We start from the raw sequence: 20,028 nt of genomic DNA on the forward strand, positions 1-20,028 counted from the left end.
AAACAGCAGTGCAGCCTTGGGGTAGGGTCCTGGGTCCTGCTCAAGGGATATACATAACAATATCTTTGAGCTGTTTTCCAAATACTAAAATCCCTACTAGGAGGAAGAAGTTTAACTCTATGATGCCCACAAGCACATGGACCCCAGACTGGGTGGAACCAGAAGGTTGATGGTGCTGTCTCCCAATTATCACCAACCAGTCAGAAGAATGTCCACAAGTTGATCATGCCCTCCTCTTTGGTAAAACTTCTCACTACCCTCTTCAGGTTGGGACAGACAGTTTGAGGGAATTAATTTACTGGGGCCCCCTTTGCCTGGGAAAGCAATAAATCTTTTCTTTTCCACTTCACCCAAAACTGTCTCTAAGAATCAGTTCAGTACTGGTGTGTAAGAGGATGAATTTCAACTACAGCTGGATAACATATTTTGTATGATTTCAGTTGTTTTACATCTATTGAGGCTTGTTTTATCCCTAGTATATAGTCTGTCCTGGAGCATGTTCCATATGTGCTTGAAAGGAGTATGTATTCTGCTATTGCTGGGTGGATTACAGATGTCTGCTCAGTCTAGTTGGTTTACAGTGTTGCTCAAGTCTTCAGTTTCTTTCTTGATCTTCTGTCTAGTTATATCTGTTGCGGAGAAGCCAGTTCTTACCCTGCTGCAGGGAAGAAGTCAATTCTGACTCCATATTAGAAACTGTTTTTCTAATGCATTGGTTATTTAGGAGTGGTTGTTTAATTTCCACATGTTTGTGAACTTCCTAAATTTCCACTATATTGTAGTTGTGAAACTGAGCAGGACCTTGTGGGTCTCATGAGCATCATACATAATGGCTTGCCTCAAAGGACCCTGCCCCTCTGCCTGACTGTAAACTAAAGTGACTTTGTTCAGCTCATAGAAAGACGATCTGACCCTGCCTACCTTTAATAGATGAGATTAACACATCCCTTTCAAAGGCTGGCCATTCCCTTGGAGATGTTTTGCGAGACTGAAGACACTTTCACTTTACTTCCCCACTGCCTCTACCATTCTGTTCTGCCTTTTGACTTTAGTTTCTCATTGCTTCTTTTTCTCTGACTATACAAAGAAGCTGGCATCCAGATCCTGATAAGATGGTTGCTCTGAAACACTAGTCTGCCATCTTCCGGGTCAGCCAGCTTTCCAAATAAAGTTGTATTCTTTGCTTCAGCACCTCATCTCTTGGATTCACTGGCCTGTCATGCATGAGAGTGGGCTTGGACTTGGTCGGTCAGTCAGTTCAGTCACTCAGTCATATCTCACTCTTTGAGACCCCATGGACTGCAGCACGCCAGGCTTCCCTGTCCATCACCAACTCTCTAGGCTTGCTCAAACTCATGTCCATCGAGTCAGTGGATGCCATCCAGACATCTCATCCTCTGTCATACCCTTCTCCTCCCGCTTTCAATCTTTCCCAGCATCAGGGTCTTTTCCAATGAGTCAGTTCTTCACATAAGTAAGCTGGCCAAAGTAATGAAGCTTCAGGTTCAACATCAGTCCTTCCAATGAATATTCAGGACTGATTTCCTTTAGGGTGGACTGGTTGGATCTCCTTGCTGTTCAAGGAACTCTCAAGAGTCTTCTCCAACATCACAGTTCAAAAGCACCAATTCTTCTGCACTCAGCTTTCTTTACGGTCCAACCCTCACATCCATACTTGACCATTGGAAAAACCATAACTTTGACTATATGGACCTTTGTTGGCAAAGAAATGTCTCTGCTTTCTAATATGCTATCTAGGTTTCTCATAGATTTTCTTCCAAGGAGCAAGCAACTTGTCATTTCATGGCTGCAGTTACCATCAGTAGTGATTTTAGAGCCCAAGAAAATGAAGTCTCTCACTGTTTCCACTGTTTCCCCATCTATTTGCCATGAAATGATGGGACAAAGGCCATGATCTTCTCTTTGAATGTTGAGTTTTAAGCCAGCTTTTTCATGCTTCTCTTTCACTTTTATCAATAGGCTCATTAGTTCCTCTTCACTTTCTGCCATTAGGGTGATGTTATCTGCATATCTGAGGTTATTGATATTTCTCCCTGCAATCTTGGTTCCAGCTTGTGCTTCATCCAACCTGGCATTTCTCATGATGTACTCTGCACAGAAGTTAAATAAGCAAGGTGACAATATACAGCCTTGATGTACTACTCCTTTCACAATTTGGAACCAGTCTATTGTTCCATGTCCAGTTCAAACTGTTGCTTCTAGACCTGTATACAGATTTCTCAGGAGGCAGGTAAGGTGCTCTGGTATTCCCATCTCTTTCAGAATTTTCCACAATTTGTGGTGATCCACACAGTCAAAGGCTTTATTATAGTCAATAAAGCAGATGTTTTTCTGGAATTCTCTTGCTTTTTCTATGATCCAATGGATGTCCACAATTTGATCCCTGGTTCCTCTGCCTTTTCTAAATCCAGCTTGAACATCTGGAAGTTCTCGGTTCATATGCTATTGAAGCCTAGCTTGGAGAATTTGCAGCATTACTTTGCTAGCATGTGAGATGAGTGCAGTTGTCCAGGAGCTTGAACATTCTTTGGCATTGCCTTTCTTTGGGACTAGAATGAACACTGACCTTTTCCAGTCCTGTGGCCACTGCTGTTTTCCAAATTCGCTGGCATATTGAATGCAGCACTTTTACAGCATCGTCTTTTAGGATTTGAAATAGCTCAACTGGAATTCCATCACCTCCACTAACTTTGTTTGTAGTGATGCTTCCTAAGGCCCACTTGACTTCACACCCCAGGATGTATGGCTCTAAGTGAGTGATCATACCATCATGGTTATCTAGGTCATGAAGATCTTCTTTGTATAGTTCTTGTGTATTCCTATATGCAGGTCAGGAAGCAACAGTTAGAACTGGACATGGAACACAGACTGGTTCCAAATAGGAAAAGGGGTACGTCAAGGCTGTATATTGTCACCCTGCTTATTTAATTTCTATGCAGAGTACATCATGAGAAATGCTGGGCTGGAAGAAGCACAAGCTGGAATCAAGATTGCCGGGAAAAATATCAATAACCCCAGATATGCAGATGACACCACCCTTATGGCAGAAAGTGAAGAGGAACTAAAAAGCCTCTTGATGAAAGTGAAAGAGGAGAGTGAAAAAGTTGGCTTAAAGCTCAACATTCAGAAAATGAAGATCATGGCATCTGGTCCCATCACTTCATGGCAAATAGATGGGGAAACAGTGGAAACAGTGTCACTTTATTTTTGGGGGCTCCAAAATCACTGCAGATGGTGATTGCAGCCATGAAATTAAAAGACGCTTACTCCTTAGAAGGAAAGTTAGGACCAACCTAGATAGCATATTAAAAAGCAGAGACATGAATCTGCCACAGGTGTACATGAGCTCCCAAACATGAACCCCCCTCCCACCCCACTTCATCCCTCCAGATACAGTATTGTAAAGTAAAATAAAGTAAACATTAAAAAAAAAAAAAAAAGCAGAGACATTACTTTGCCAACAAAGGTCTGTCTAGTCAAGGCTATGGTTTTTCCAGTGGTCATGTATGGATGTGAGAGTTGGACTGTGAAGAAGGCTGAGTGCCGAAGAATTGATGCTTTTGAACTGTGATGTTGGAGAAGACTCTTGAGAGTCCTGTTGACTGCAAGGAGATCCAACCAGTCCATTCTAAAGGAGAGCAGTCCTGGGTGTCCTTTGGAAGGACTGATGCTAAAGCTGAAACTCCAGTACTTTGGCACCTCATGCGAAGAGTTGACTCACTGGAAAAGACTCTGATGCTGGGAGGGATTGGGGCAGTAGAAGAAGGGGATGACAGAGGATGAGATGGCTGGATGTCATCACTGATGACAGTTTGAGTGAACTCCAGGAATTGGTGATGGACAGGGAGGCCTGGTGTGCTGCAATTCATGGGGTCGCAAAGAGTTGGACACTGAGCGACTGAACTGAACAGAACTGTGTATTCTTGCCACCTTTTCTTAATATCTTCTGTTTCTGTTAGGTCCATACTGTTTCTGTCCTTTATTGTGCCCATCTTTGCACGAAATGTTCATTTGGAATCTCTAATTTTCTTGAGATCTCTAGCCTTTCCATTCTATTGTTTCCCTCTTTTTTTGCATTGATCACTTAGGAAAGCTATCTTCTCTCTTTCCTATTCTTTGGAACTCTGCATTCAGATGGATATATCTTTCCTTTTCTCCTTTGCCCTTCACTTCTCTTCTTAGTTATTTGCAAGGCCTCCTCAGACAACCATTTTACCTTTTTGTATTTCTTCTTGGGGATGGTTTTGATCATTGCCTCTTGTACAGTGTTATGAACCTCCATCCATAGTTCTTCAGGCACTCTATCTATCAGATCTAATCTCTTGAATCTATTTATCACTTCCACTGTATAATCATAAGGGATTTGATTTAGATCATACCTGAATGGTCTAGTGGTTTCCCCTACTTTCTTCAATTTAAGTCTGAATTTTGCAATATGGAGTTCATGATCTGAGCCACAGTCAGCTCTCGCTCTTGTTTTTCCTGACTGTACAGAGCTTCTCCATGTTTGGCTGCAAAGAATATAATCAACCTGATTTTAGTATTGACCATCTGGTGATGTCCATGTGTAGAGTCATCTCTTGTGGTCTTGAACTTGGTAACATATCCATTACTGAAAGTGGAGCACTGACATCTTAAGATATTATTGTTCAATTATTTATTTCTCTTTTCAATTCTAAATGTTTTGCTTCATGTATTTCAAGGCTCTGTTGTTAGGTAAATATGTATTATTGACTTAAAGGCACAGCCAGCAGTGTGCTCAGTGGTCCCTCAGATTGCTTCAACAGTGCTTGGGTGGAACAGACCTAGGGATGCCCCTTGCTCCAGGCTCCAACCACCCTCCAACACTTATTCTACTTTCAACCTTCAGAATCAGCCACTCAGCTGTCTGTGATCACCAGGATCATCCACAATTTTTTTAGCTTAACTCATTACCAACCAATCATGCGCTCCCAGATTTGTCAGAATTATTCCATCAAGATGGAGGCCTCCATCAACCAGCTGGTCCACATGCATCTGAGGGCCTCCAACACTTACCTCTCTCTTGGCTTCTATTTCAACCATGATGATGTGGCTCTGGATGGTATGGGCCACTTTTTGCAAGAACTGGCCAAGGAGAAGTGCAAAGGCATGGAGCATCTCTTGAAAATGCAAAACCAGCATGGTGGCCACACCCTCTTCCTGGATGTGCTGAAGCCATCTTGAGTGGGGTAAAACCCAGGAAGTTATGTAAGCCACCCTTCTCATGGAGAACCTGAACCAGGCCCTTTTGGATCTGCATGGCCTGGGTTCTGCCCATGCAGACCCCCACATCTGTGTCTTTTAGCTCATGCCTTGTCTACCCTGGGTTCAGCAAACAGTGCACACAGTGAAATACAGCTAGACAGTTGGTGGTGTTAGCAGGATCAGCAAGACAGCTGGCTGGCTCCAAATAGAGAAAACTTAACAGTTATCTTTCTTCAGTGGTCTGAGCCACAGGGTAAAAACTTGTCTTAGCCACAACTGTTGCACCTGCTGAGACACACCAGGTGGACTGGTGTGTCCTCCCCCCAGTGATTTAAGGGTCCATTTTAAGTGTCTACCTCTCATACTAACAAAGGCAGAGAATTACTTACTTGCCTTCACATTTTTTTTGGTGGATAAATAAAAGGATAATTCCAAGCAACTCCATTTTCTGACTCCTTTAAGTACTAGAGGTCCAGAGCCCACAGGATAAAAAAAGGAAAGGGAGAGGAGGGAGATAAAGAAAAGGAACTATCTCTGAGTCCAGTGAATGATCAGCTCTCGGAGGCTCTGTACAGCAAATCTTCCATTTCCCTAAATGCCTCTGGTTATATTCTGAAAGCTACCACACCTGCCCTCACAGTGTCTTATCACAATCTTAATTATCACCAATTGCCAATTTCACAATCTGAACACTCTGACAACAGTAATCAGCTGTCAGTGATGCAGAGGAGACCTGTTTTCCTCTCCAATCCTATCCCTCAACCACCACACCACCTCTCCAAATCCAGGTGACATAGGCAAGACAAAGGAAAAATATCATTCAGTGAGGAGACAGGCTTTCTGGGAACACTTAGCCGGGCAGATGAGGGAGGTAGCCCACCACACAGGAAGAGCTTGACACAGAGAGAGAGAAAGGAAGGAAGGAAGGAAATGAAGAAAAAGAAAGGAAGGAAAGAAGGGAAGGAGGAAGAAAGAAAGAAAGGAGGGAGGGAAGAGAAACAGAAAGGAAGAGAAAGGGGAGAGGGAGGGAGAAAGAAGGGAAGGAAGGAAAAAGGGAGAAAGAAAGGAAAAGGGCAAGAAAGTAGGGAGAGAGGGAAGAAATGGAGAAAGAAAGGAAGAAAGAAAAGACTATGGACGGGCTTAATCATAAGCTTTAGGACTAGAACTAGGTCTTGCTGTCACTGCCTCCCTCTAGGTACCTAACACAGTAGTCTTTTAGTCTTTTTTTTTTTTTCTCTTTTATAGTTAGCCCTTTCATATTCTGTTCAAGAAATCTTTTTTTTTTTTTTTCAAGAAATCTTTTCTTCTCCAAGTCATGAGGCTGTCTCCTATGTTTTCCTCAACAGCTTTATTATTTTACCTTCACATTTAGACTTAACAACCCATATGGAACTGATCTACAACCCAACTTGAACAGTGTAATGTGAGGTAATTTTTTCACATGGATATCCAATTGATGTAGCCTATTTATTGAAAAACCACCCTTTTCCCACTGTAACTTTGTCATAAATAAAGTGACCATATATGTGTGTCTATTTCCCAGATTTTAATTCTTTAATTGACCAATTTAAAAATTGCTACCTATGTTGCTAGTTGTTTCATCTTCATGCTGCAGGTCCTTGATACCAGTGGTATGGTTTAGTTTTAAAAGGCAGGGTAAATGCTTGGTTTTTCCTCCTTGTTTACTATTCTTAGAAATAGATTGGGCTTATTAGCATCATTCCTCAGAGAAGGCAATGGCACCCCACTCCGGTACTCTTGCCTGGACTCCCATGGATGGAGGAGCCTGGTAGGCTGTAGTCCAAGGGGTCGCGAAGAGTCGGACATGACTGAGCGACTTCACTTTCACTTTTCACTTTCATGCATTGGAGAAGGAAATGGCAACCCACTCCAGTCCTGCCTGGAGAATCTCAGGGACAGGGGAGCCTGGTGGGCTGCCGTCTATGGGGTTGCACAGAGTCGGACACAACTGAAGCGACATAGCAGCAGCAGCAGCAGCAGCATTCAGTGTGATAAGCTGAAGTTTTAAAATATTGTTATGAATTTATATATTTAAAATGTAATTAATGTTTCAATCAACTGGGGTTATCCTCACTGATGTTCAAAATGTCCCATCTTTGGGAGTATCTTTTTGTTGGCTCTGAGGCATTTTGATATGACCCTGTTGTGGGGGACTGGTTTTTTGTTTTGACTGTGCAGTGGGGTCTTCTGGGGACCAGGGATTGCACCTGGGCCACAGTCCTGAAAGCCCAGAATTGTAATCACTAGACCACCAGGGAACTCCCAGACCTGTTCTTTTTCAATAGCTCCCTTGCTCTCTGGTATGTTTGTGGCAATAGATAATGGACAGGTAGTGACCCTTTGGGTAGGTGAAAATTCTACAAGGTAGACTGGTGGCCTTGGAGAGTTCAGTGTGAGCAGCTGCTTGTGTATAACAGATGTGCTCAGAGCAGGTAGCTCCAGGCCTAGAGTAATGTCCCACCCACAATAGGACCATCTCAGGAGTGATCAGGAAGAGGGAGGAAACACTGAAATAGTAACTAATACTTATGAAAATGTACTATTTACCAGAAGCTAATCTTAACTCTCCAGAAGTGCTAACACATTTTATCCTCATAATCCACGGGGTGGGAAGTATTATTATCCCCACATTACAGATGAGGAAACTAAAGTACAGAAAATAATTTGCCCGGAGCCACAACATCAAACAAATAAATGATAGTCACGAGCTGAACTTGGGTGCTCTCCCAGTCAAGACAGCAAACAAGAAAAACCATTCCTCCTTCATAAGATTTGGTAAGGATGGCTGTGAAGGACAGTTCCAGCAACAGGAGAGTCTGGACAATGCCATGAAATGTTTAGACAGAGTTAATTTTCATTCCAACTGGCCTTAGGGTACTGAGGTCAGTAGACCGTTCCCTCCCCTTCCTTCCCAACAGGGTTCCTTTCCCTGTGCCCCTGCCTTCACTGGAGCGTTTGTACCAGTTTCTTCCCCTGCATCCCCCAGAAATTCATTTACCAAGGTGGCAATTTACAAATAAAAGTTTCTGATGAGTGATTAGTATGTGCTGGGTGCTGGTCAAGTGCTTTGTATATTTTCTCAATTATCTCCGTTATATAAAACTAGACAGCATATTAAAAAGCAGAGACATTACTTTACCAACAAAGGTCCGTATAGTCAAAGTTATGGTTTTTCCAGTAGTCATGTATGGATGTGAGAGTTGGACCATAAAGAAAGCTGAGCACCAAAGAATTGATCCTTTTGAACTGTGATGTTGGAGACTCTCTCCTGTTGTACTGCAAGGTCAAACCAGTGAATCCTAAAGGAAATCAGTCCTGAATACACATTGGAAGGACTGACGTTGAAGCTGAAACTCCAATACTCTGGCCACCTGATGCAAAGAACTGGCTCATTGGAAGAGACTCTGATGCTGGGAAAGATCGAAGGCAGGAGGTGAAGAGAATGACAGAGAATGAGATGGTTGGATGGCATCACCAACTCAATGAACATGAGTTTGAGCAAGCTCCGGCAGTCGGTGATGGACAGGAAAGTCTGGCATGCTACAGTCCGTGAGGTTGCAGAGTCAGACATGACTGAGCGACTGAACTGAACTGATAGAGCGGAGCAGGCTGAGTGGTTGAGTGCTTTGTTCAAGGTCACAGTCAGTGACACCTGAGCCAGGATTCCACCCAAATGTGTCTTACTCCAAAGCCGTGTGTCTCTTGTGACCCACTGCTGCCCTCTGCTTGGCCTGGGACAGCACTGCCCTGCTGGGCTGGGTACCAAGTTTTAACTACAGCACACAGCGTGCTGAGCAGGTTCCATCTAATGAAGGGCACATTGGCAGTGGGGAGGGGGGAAGCAGCCTCTACAGAGCCCCTCAAATTGCATCAGCCAAAACTGTATGTATTATTTTGATATGAAGAACACTATTAGGATAACTGGTAAAATTTGAATAAGGTATGTGTTCTTATTCATTCAGTCATGTCTGACTCTTTGTGATCCCATGGACTGTAATCTGCCAGACTCTTTTGTTCATGGGATTTTCTAGGCAAGAATACTGAAATGAGTAGTCATTCCCTTCTCCGAGGGATCTTCCCAACCCAGGAATCAAACCCAGTCTCCTGCATTGCAGGAGGATTTTTTTTACTGTTTGAGCCACCAGAAAGCCCTTGAATAAGGTTGAAGTGAAGTGAAGTCGCTCAGACATGTCCGACTCTGCGACCCCATGGACTGTAGCCTACCAGGCTCCTCTGTCCATGGGATTTTCCAGGCAACAGTACTGGAGTGGATTGCCATAAGGTTACATAATAGTAAAGGCACATGATGTCTGCAACTTTTGATTTTTAAAAGTGCCTGCATGTGTGTGCATGGAGAGAGAAAAGAGACTAATTAAGCAGACATAGTAAAATGTTAACATTTGGCAAATTTGGGGGAAATACATAGGGATTTCTTTATACTGTCTTATAACATCTCTGTGTATGAAATTACTTCAAATAAAAAGATAAATAATTGTACCTTCAGGAAGCCACCCACCATAGCGCCCTAGGTTCCTAGAACTTTCTCTTATAACTGATATAGTCCATGAAAGTGAAGGTCGCTCAGTCGTGTCTTGTGATCCCATGGACTATACAGTCCATAGAATTCTCCAGGCCAGAATACTGGAGTGGGTAGCCTTTCCCTTCTCCAGGGGATCTTCCCAACCCAGGGATCGAACATAGGTCTCCTACCCTACAGGTGGATTCTATACCAGCTGCACCACAAGGGAAACCCTATAGTCCATAGGAGATTGCAAATTTATTATCCACAGGGCTCCCTCCCTGGTTCCTCTTCAGGATGACAATCATGACCTGGGTAGGCAGGGGAAACTAGAGACAGAAGCCCACACATCAGCCCACAATCATTCTCTGGGGCTTTCCACCCAACTGCCTATCCCCTGAATAACCAAATACAGAAGTCACTCTTGCTTTCCCACCCTCAATTTCCCCTGCAATAAATCAAAAAGATAATGATATACTTCCTCCTCTACAACTGCAGCTCCTTCCCCAGGAGGCTGCAGGTCCGCTGTCAGATGGCATTGGAGCCACCTGAAGACAAGCTCTACCCAGGTCCATATCCTGGCCTGAGAGCTGGATTGGAGTTTCTGAGGAAAGAAAATCTCTGTCAGAGATGGAGGGAGTGGCCCTAGCTGCAAAGAATTGGATCCTCAAGTCAAGAAAAGGTGGCAGGGGGTTGGGGGCTCAGCTGTGGACCTCAACTCTTCAATGATTTCATCCAGTATCCTTGCTCTTACAGAATAATATTCACACTGTGACCACGCCCCTGGCCTGGACATCCTCAAGTGGGTATTTCACTACTGCATCCAAAACCAAAATACCGATCTTCCCTCTGGTCCACCTCACACCCCAATTCTGTCTTCCCACCACAGCCTTCTTCAGCTCAGAAAAACAGTAATTCTATTCTTTAAGTTGCCAAGGTCAACAATGTCACAGCCATCCTTGACTCCCCCTCTACTCTCCCCAGCCACGCAGAATCCTTCAGCACATTGGGAGGATCTGACAATTTCGCACAGCATCACCGGAGCGCGGCACCATCCTCTCTTGCCCAGACTGCTGCTGCTCCCTCCTCCCGCCCTTGCCCGTCTGAAATCTAGTCTGAGCACGGTAGCCAAGTGACCCTTCAAAAACAAACATCAGATCAAGTCATTCCTTGTCTCTAACTCTCCAACAGCTTTTCATGTTACTCAGAGTACAAGCCAGTGGCCTTGGCCCCGCGTAATTACACACACTCATTCCTTGCCACCACTCTCTCCCCATTCACCCTGTTTCATCCACCACTGCTGCTCTTGAGGGCAAATGTGTCTGCAATTTGTTCTGCACCTGCCTGAGACACCCTCCCCGCCCTCCCTCAGGCATGTGTCCATTTGCCCAAACATCACCGTGGTACAGCAAGGCCCTTCCTGAGGGCCCTGTTTACAACTGCAGCCTCTTCTCAGCAGCATTTCCTGGTCTCCTCTCCCAGCTAGTTTCTCCATCTACACGCCTTTTTCACATGCTTGCTACCTTCTCCAAAATGAGCCCCATGAGAACAGTGATTGTGTCAGCTTTATTTTTTGCTGCTTCCCCAAGATCCAGCCAGGGTCTAGCACAGGGAAGGCACCCCACAAATGTTTGCTGAATGCGTGGGGGGCATCAAGATCTGGCTGTGGGGGCCCTCGGGAGGCAGGGTACCAGATGCAGACAGTTACAAAGGTGCCCTGGGAGGTGGAGGCTGACAGCACTGACTCAGGACTGAGTAAGCGGACCTCACAGGCCTGGGCGAGCCGAACCTTCAGTCAATGGACTGAAGACCAGGGACCTCCTTGGCTCCAGCACCACAAGAGCCCATGAGAGCAAGGTAGTAAAGGAAGACTGCTAACGCCGGGGATCTCATCATGGAAACTGGTGGCTTGGAGTCAGCTTTAGTTGGATTTAGGAAAGCAAACGCAGTATCTTTTAAACCTGAGTGTTGGGAAGCAATTCATTGCAGAAATCCCACCATTTAGGGTCCCTATAGGTGAGAAAGACAGAGGTCCCTGTCCAAAAGGCAACCCTGTCCTACTGGCCCAAGGCATTAGTCCCAGGACTAAAGACCCAGGGCAGCCCTTACCCTCCCACCAGGGCCAGCGTCACCAGGAAAGCTGTCCTGGGGTGGGGAGCACATAGACCTCCCAGGTCAGGTGCTGCTGCTGATGGGACAGTAAGATGAGCAGGAGTCAGGCAGCCAAGGGGAGCCAGGGAGGGAGAGACAAGGAATCAGGCAGGGGAATCATCATGTGCAAAGGCTAAGAGACAGAGCAACCGGCACAAAGAGGGGACAGCAGGAGCGTGGCTGTGAGAGGTGAGACCTGAGCATGGGTTCAGATGGGGAGGGGGCGGACTCAGCAGCAAGCCTCTGCTAAGGTCACAGGAAGGCACCAAGCAGATAAATCTCACCCCACTATTGTGTAAGGATGGAGCAATGTCTTTCTCACCTATAGGGACCCTAAATGGTGGGATTTCTGCAATGAATTTCTTCCCAACACTCAAGGTTTAAAGGAGCAAAGGCGACTAGGCAGTAGGGAGCCAGCTGGCAGTCAGGATGAATCTGAAGAATACTTAGAAGGCAGAATGGGCAGGCCTTGGTCACTGACAAGATCACTCCCAGAACAGAACTGATGGTGGTCAAGTAATACTGGACTGGGGCAGGTCCTAGGTTTGGCCATGCAAAGTCCACATGAAGAGACCTCACAGACCCATGAGGTTAGGGATGTAGACTTGGGAACCACAGGACTGTGATGACTAGAGCCCTGAGAGTGGGCAAGAACACTCAGGAGAGCATTCAGTGGGGGCGGGGAGAGAGTCTCTGGCAGAATCTACCATCTCAGGGCAGGATTGGTGGGAGGAGAGATGCCCAGAAAAGCAACTGAAGAGCAGCAGCCAAGGCAGGAGGAGGAAAGGCGGAAAGCTGGAGTGCAAGTGGTGAAGGTCAAGGGCAGAGGATGTCTCTAGAAGCAGGGATTGGTTGGCAGCGTTCTGGAAAGTGACACTGGTTCCATACAAACCCCCATATCTCACAGCAAGTCAGCACTCCCCCCATCAGATACCACAAACGATCTAGAATTTAACAGGTGTTTATTTGTGTAATAGGAAGATCCAGATATATAAATACAAATACTATCCAAGGTACAGTTTATCATGATCCAACACTGCACTGAAAGAGAACCAGTTCAATACTGATCAGACAGTGCACAGAGAAAGGTCAGCTGTGGCAAAAAACACACAGAGTTAGTGAAATGCCAGAGGCAGGACCAGGACAAAAAAAAAAGGGAAAGTGTTCGTCACTCAGTCAGATCCAACTCTACGCGACCCGATGGACTGTATCCCACAGGTTCCTCTGTCCATGGAATTCTCCAGGCAAGGATACTGGAGTGGGTAACCATTCCCTTCTCCAGGGGATCTTCTTGACCCAGGGATTGAACCCAGGTCTCATGGACTGCAGGTGGATTCTTTACTGTCTGAGACACTGCAGTGGGCTTCATTTGACTACAAGGCACTTCCCAGTGGGGCCAGGGAGATCATTTCTATGTTTGGGGAAACCTCATTAATCAGACCTTCAGGGTGAACAGAACTGAGAAAGTGCCTGACTCACCCAACACCACTAGGCTTCCCAACAATCTTCAGTAGAGGGGCCTCTTCTCTCTAACACTTTTGTCTTCCCCTCCTGTTTTTAGAAAGTATTAAACATCAATAAAAATTAAAACTTGGTATCATCATCAACTCCAGAAGAGAATCCACAATCCACAAGCAGTCTCCATGGATGGCCTTCTGAGCTCAGTTGCTGGTCCCCACACCCCCAAGACACATAGGGCTGGCCTCTCCACTACCCGTGCTCTTCTTGCCACCACCCTTGGGGCTTCTCAACAGTGCTCTGGCTGGACTACAAACCACTGTACCCTGGCCCGGCCTTTTTCTCTATTGGCTTCAAGTCCTTTGATTATACTGGCCCTGATGCCTGCTCAGCTCTTTGCCTTTGTAATCAGCTCCCAGATACCCAGCCATTGTGACATAAGGCAGCCACACAGAGGTGTGTCTGTGGTTTAAATTTAATAGCACACAAAGGACATCCTTATAAGATGTATGTACATTCTCAACCCCCTTCCTATTCTGGCATTCCCTGGCACAAAGCCAGCAAAACCAGCACATGAACTTAATGGAGGTGAGAAATGGGTACTCCAGCACCTGAGGACAGGGATTGCAGTATGGGTGATGTCAGCAAAGAATTTCACCAGCTGCTAAACCAACTACAGCCTCTGAGCACTACATAAGGGAAGTGCTCAGAAAGTTTCAAAGAGCTCGGCCCTGCCCGATACCTGGGAGACCACAGCAGAAGCAACTTTAGCCCAAGGCTCAGAGGGTCCCTGCCCCCAGTTTGGAGCCATTTTTTTCTCTACAGATAAAAAGCTGCCTGGGTCTATTAGGTTTAATAATGAGTGAGGAAGTGCCAGTGCCAGGCCTTGCAAGCTCGCATCCAGAAGAATGGGAGGGCAGGCCCAGAATAAGTCCATCACAGCAGCTGCTTACCATCCCTCCACAACCATGTTCCTGCTTCCTGTCATAATCATTACTTCATCAATTAACTGAAAGGGAGAGACTATCACTTAAACACAATGGGCCCTTGGGACTGGTCTTCATTCCACACTAACACTCAGGAAGCAGTCCAGTCAAGCCAGTGGGTCTAGGTCATTATTATTCTATCGGCTCAAGAACTTCATGGATCCCTCCTGTCAATGCCATTTCTTCAATGAAGAATGGTCTACTTCACACATATCCTCCCCCACTCCTGTCTGCATGCAGACAACTAAAAAGAAATAGTTTTCGTTCAATATAGTGCCTAGTCTCCATTCATGAATCACCCCTGTGATCCTTTGCTAACCTAGAATCCAAGAGAAACAACCTCCATCATTTATCCCCAAGTGGCCACCTGCCATCTACCCTGTTATCACTCTAAAGAAAACAAGAAACACAAAGCCCCTGACTTGTTACATGTAAGGACTTAAGTGAAAACTTTTAGGCCTTCCCTCTGCACTGTCATCTGCTACAGAGGTCTCTCTCCCACTCCTCTTGGCCCCCAGCACGTCCACTTGCCCAGAGGAGTGCTGCAGGTTCCTAAGCTGTGCAGAGCCAAGGGGAACACCGAGTCAAGTCACAGGGAGGGCGGCACCACTGGGCAAGAGGAAAGGGCCTCCTTCCCCACGGAAATCAGACCAGGGGCAGCAGGAGGTGAGCAAGAGCTCAGGCAAACCATTCCTACTAGGAAGGGAGAATTCAGGAACATGTCTACATCCTCGTTTCATCAGGCTGGCTTTCTAAATGAAGTGGGAAGCACTCAGCTGCTGTAGGCAGGTGTTAAGATTGGACTGCTTCTCTCTGAAGGAGAATGTGGTCACTGTCTAGACTTTGAACAGTCAGGCTATGTATAGGGTAAGGGCAGTGTAGTGCCTGAGAACCAGTCTCCAGAGTTACACAACTCTGGGTTCAAGTTACCAGCAGGATTCAATAAAAACTATGTGCCAGGTACTGTGCTAAATGCTTACACGCATTATCTCAAAATCCTCACAACAATCCTGAAAGGGAGGTGCTATGATCAGAGCCAAGTGAGTTGGAATTGTACCTAGTAACCTGCCCAAACCCAGGGCTATTTGAGCCCAAAGTCTATCTTCATAACCACTGCACTTAGCCTGTCATGATGCCTCATTTTTCTCTTGTATAAAATGGAGATAATACCTGATCAAAGGTGTTTTCTGGATTAAAAGAGAATATATCAACAGCACTGTGCCTGGGACTTTTAAGCACTATTACTGCAATTATTAATAAACACACTGCCAGTAACTTAATGACTCAAGTAAAAAGGAGCCTCAACAGATAGGCATTTGGTAAGAGGGGAAGCAGAGGCAGGGTTTTCAAGAGCCAATGGATGTGAAAGCCACTGGCCATGAAATTCTAGACTTCACCTATTCCGGCATTCTATTCTTATAAATTATTTACATGTCCTGAAACAACAACACTTCAGCACCCAAAGTAGACCTCCCAAGCCGCCCTCCCAGCTGAAACCTCTTTGCCTTGAAAACGTGCTGACACATGTGGACAGGTGAAAGCCTCACTCCGCCCAGAGGCAGTCATGGGCAAGAAGAGCAGCCTCTAGCCCAGCTGAGCGCCCAGGTGAATAAGGCCACTGCCTGAAACAGTTAAGGGACAGTGCTGGGAGGAACAGAAAGATGGAACCACCTTCAGATAGAAATAGGCAGAAAGCAGCTAGGACTACACTCCTTGCTGAGAATGGGCCCATCTTCTGCAGGGAATATGGGTAAGCAGGGTCCAGGACCAAGAGGAGGTAGGCCTGGATGAGCCCTTAAATTAGGCTCATTACCCCAACTTGGTCCAAGTTCAGCACCCTGTGTAGGTTGTGCCACAAGGCCCCCATCCAACAAGGGAAACAAGTCAGGAGGTGGGAGTGGGTAATCTCTTTAATAAGCAAAAGCTGGGTAACTGCATGGAGCGTGATCAAGGGAAAAGGAAATTTGTTTTGACGAAGACAAGGGCAGAATAGTGCCCAAGAGTCAAACTCTCTCTTCAGAGCTGATGGTTTTTTCCAGACACTCTTTCAGAACCCCCGCTGCAGAGAAGCAGAGTAGGTTGGCCCATGGTTTGTTGTCTTGTGATGTGTGTACAAGTCACCTAGACATCCTCCTCGTAGCCTTTTCTTCCCACCTTGACTGTGGAAGAATAGGAACCCTGGGCCTAAGGGAAACTATCCCCTACATACTCCCCCCTTTCCTCAGCACATAATCACAATGCACAAGAAAGGTGGGCACAACTTGATTAACTACCAAAACAAAAGGCAATGGTGCCTAAGGTATCAGCGACCCAAGAAGAAGTTTCAGGTGTGCCACATCTATTAGAATAATGCAAATCGACTTCCTTGGAAACCAACCTTGGGCAGGCTTCTTATGGAGCAAGCCACTGCTTTCCAGTTTTCTAACAATGACGTTCTTTGCCCTGAGACAGTCACACACCCCTGACCCCCCGGCAATGTCAGGGATGCTCCTGAGCCTGGTAGGGTCTCACTGACAGTCTGAGGATCTGAACTTAAGGATCTATTCGAATCGGTCTCCAGCTAACTCAGCAACTAGTTCACTCAAATCAAAGGGTCTGTTTAGTCTCTATTCAAAAGTGTATTTTTGGAATCTTCTTATACAATATAAGTTACAGGATAAAAAGCCCAGTGGGGAAAAAATAAAATACCATAAATTGTTTCTAAGTCTACCTGTGTAAGGTTAAAAATTACATTTTACCCCTTCTGAAAGAGATTAGATTTCAAACCTACTAACTTCAAGTTCCCCCCAAGCTTTCGGCTCCCTCAGCAGCAAAGGTCTCATGCCTTTCACCTGAGATAACTCAGAAAGCTATTGTGAGAATGCATTGTATTCAAATTGGAAAACAAAACAAAAATCTCTAAATAAGGGCTGCACAAAAATCAAGTGGGAAACATAAAACCATACAGGGAAGAAACTGAATTCATGACAAGAGAGGGCATACAATTTGTCACATTTTATTTCTCACACACACAAAAAAATGGATCTAGAGCAAGTTATGCCACTCATTAAGATGTGCACAGCTGTGTGTTACAACAGTCTCTGGAAACTTGTCTGTTCAGTGAAAGATTTTCAATAAATGGAGAAAGAAAATCAGTGTGCTATATAGACACAAGGTGGTGTCTGTCTCCTGGCTACTTCCTACGAAATTCCCCTATTTCACCAGAAAGCATGTGGGGAATCAGAAGGAAACAAAACCCTAGCTGACCCTCGGGCTCTCTGGATGGCAGCTCTATTGAGCTTCCAGCTGCGATTTCCTGGAACCCTCATCAGCAGCCATGTCCACAGGTATGTGCCAGGCTCCCTGATCCCAAAGGTGGCTCTCTGCTGCCAGGTCCCAGCTGAGATTTCCTGTCCCCAAGGACCCACCTATCTGCCCACAGTGGGGCACCATGAGACAAATGAAGCGCCATTCTATCTTTGGTTTGGGGAACCAAGTTCACTCTTCATTCAGAAAACTAGCTTCATTACTCTACTCCACTCGAAGATTTACTGCCGAGGACAAGCATTTTAAGGAAAAGTATTTAGAAAAGGCCTGTAAGCACTTAATTTTTGCGTGCCCAGGACATGACTCAACACCTGCAAGCAGCCTCTGATACGTATACTTGCTCAGCCAGAATCATGGAATATGGGAACTAGAAGACAGCTCAGAAAATGAGAACCCACAGTGATGTGTTCTGCCCAGTGCCACATGGCCAGCACTGAAAACACATTCTGTTTTTAAGGGGGCCTTAGACTTAAAAAAGAAAAGCCATTTACTGAAACGGAAATAAAAGTTCCGAAGAAAGAAGCTGTTGCACGTAGAAGGTCACACAGTGACTGTGAACGCAGACATCAAGAGGGGTCTGGCCTGTGCTGGACACCTCAGTGATTTGGGCTGGCTACGAGCGTCCACAGATACAGTAAGGTTGGGATAAACACAAAGAAAGAAAAGCAGCACCAGCCCAAGGTGCTGAAACAAGCTGTTACACCCCCGTTTGGCAATGAGAACCACCATGGCACAGAATAATGAAACACATTTGGGCACCAATCTCTCTCCCCTCTACCCCCTTGCTTATTATCCTGACAAAGAATGTATATTCCAAAAATCAACCTCACTCTTCTAATTAAAAGAAAAAAATAAATAAATCACAATTTAAAAAGAAAAAGGTCCCGCTGTAAAATACAAACTACATTTAAACTGGTCACATTATACAAGTGCGCATTTAATCTTCAGAAGCTTCAAACCTCTGGGTTGGGTTATGCAGAGTTGTAAGCAGGACTTTGTGATTTCAGTGAAGAAGTCATGGTACAATTGAAATCACTGTAAGAAATAAGTGATTTTTAAAGCACACACACAGATATACACTTGCCTTAACAGTAATATATATATATATATATTAATATATACAACACAGCAGCTACATGGGTGGTCAGCCAGGTCAAGGGCATGGGTGTGTGAACAAGAAGCCCTCTGCTCCCTGCCTAATGAGGAAGCCCCAAGAAAGGATTCAGCAGCAACAAGTCTATAGCACAAATGTGAACAGCATCATCCCTGAAAAGACAGTTAGCCAACTGCCCTATAGGAGCCACTTGAGCCTAAACCCTGTGGGAAAAGACCTAGTTACAGCATCCTACTGCATACACTTGAAATAGAACAGTGTGGCTTTTTTCCAGACTATTATAATTTTTCATGCCTTTTGAAAAAAATTAAAACTGAAACCTTCTTCAGTCTGTGATGAAGTGAGGTGAATCCATATCAAAAAGCAAAGCTCACAGTCCACAGGATTTCGTGAACAGAATGCTTATCTGACTAATAAGCCTTCATCCTCCTTCCCTCAGAAGGCAACCCTCCTGTAGCTCCAAGGCAGGGATTATTGAGAAGCCCAGGAAAAGCACTCCAGTAGTGTACCTCTTCCCCGCTGGGGGTCAGCTACAAAGACAGTCGGTGGTGGGGGGCCTAAACTAGACAAACACAGATGAATGAGTGTCCACTCTGATCAGGCCCAGAAATGGAAGCTTCAGCTTAGGAGCTAGAAGCACCAAGCAGGCACTCCAGAGCTGGGCAACACTGTCTTCCAGGATGTTAAAAGCTTTGGTTTTAAAAACAAAAATTGACTTCTTTCCAACTCAAAGCTATAGGTTACTCACAACCCAAATCATAAGCATATGGACTGTATACACAGATTTTTTTTTCAATCCACAAATAGAAACACTGGTTTAAAAAAAAAAAGTGAGTGGAAGCTTGTCTTTGTCCAGCTAGGCTTGCCTGGGAGCCCTGCCCCTCGCTCGGCCCTGTTTCGGCTCTCCTGGCCCTGGGTGGACCCTACTTGTCCTCTGTGGCAGCTGTCAGCATCCCCTTGTCGGTCAGGTGAGACTTGAGCGTGTTGAAGATATGGAGTTGCTGATCTGGCCTCAAGGTCAGGAACTGCTGAACCAGCTTACTTGGGTTCGGGCCCCTGCAAGAGGATGAAGAAACAACACTGAGCAAAGGAGGAGCCAAGCACTTCCAGGGCCTGATTATTCCAGTGGCTGTTCCCTTCCTGGATCCTCTACTGACGGAGGGCAGGAGGGGACCTCAGAGCATCCAGAATAGCAACTGAAAACTTCATTCATACTTGGGATTTTT

The 20,028-nt window shown here is 45.4% G+C and overlaps 1 protein-coding gene across 1 annotated transcript in view; it reads right to left on the bottom strand.

Annotated features, from left to right (window-relative positions):
- Window positions 1–17,361: 17,361 nt before the first annotated feature.
- Window positions 17,362–20,028, bottom strand: part of CDS2 (CDP-diacylglycerol synthase 2) — a 45,198-nt gene continuing 42,531 nt past the window's right edge. Inside the window, exon 13 of the mRNA XM_040247913.1 lies at window positions 17,362–19,858. Coding sequence (XP_040103847.1) covers window positions 19,726–19,858 — 133 coding nt within the window. The 3' untranslated portion in view covers window positions 17,362–19,725. The remainder of the gene's footprint in view (window positions 19,859–20,028) is intronic.

This window comes from Oryx dammah, unplaced genomic scaffold (assembly GCF_014754425.2).
Source record: "Oryx dammah isolate SB20612 unplaced genomic scaffold, SCBI_Odam_1.1 HiC_scaffold_10, whole genome shotgun sequence".
Taxonomy (NCBI): domain Eukaryota; kingdom Metazoa; phylum Chordata; class Mammalia; order Artiodactyla; family Bovidae; genus Oryx; species Oryx dammah.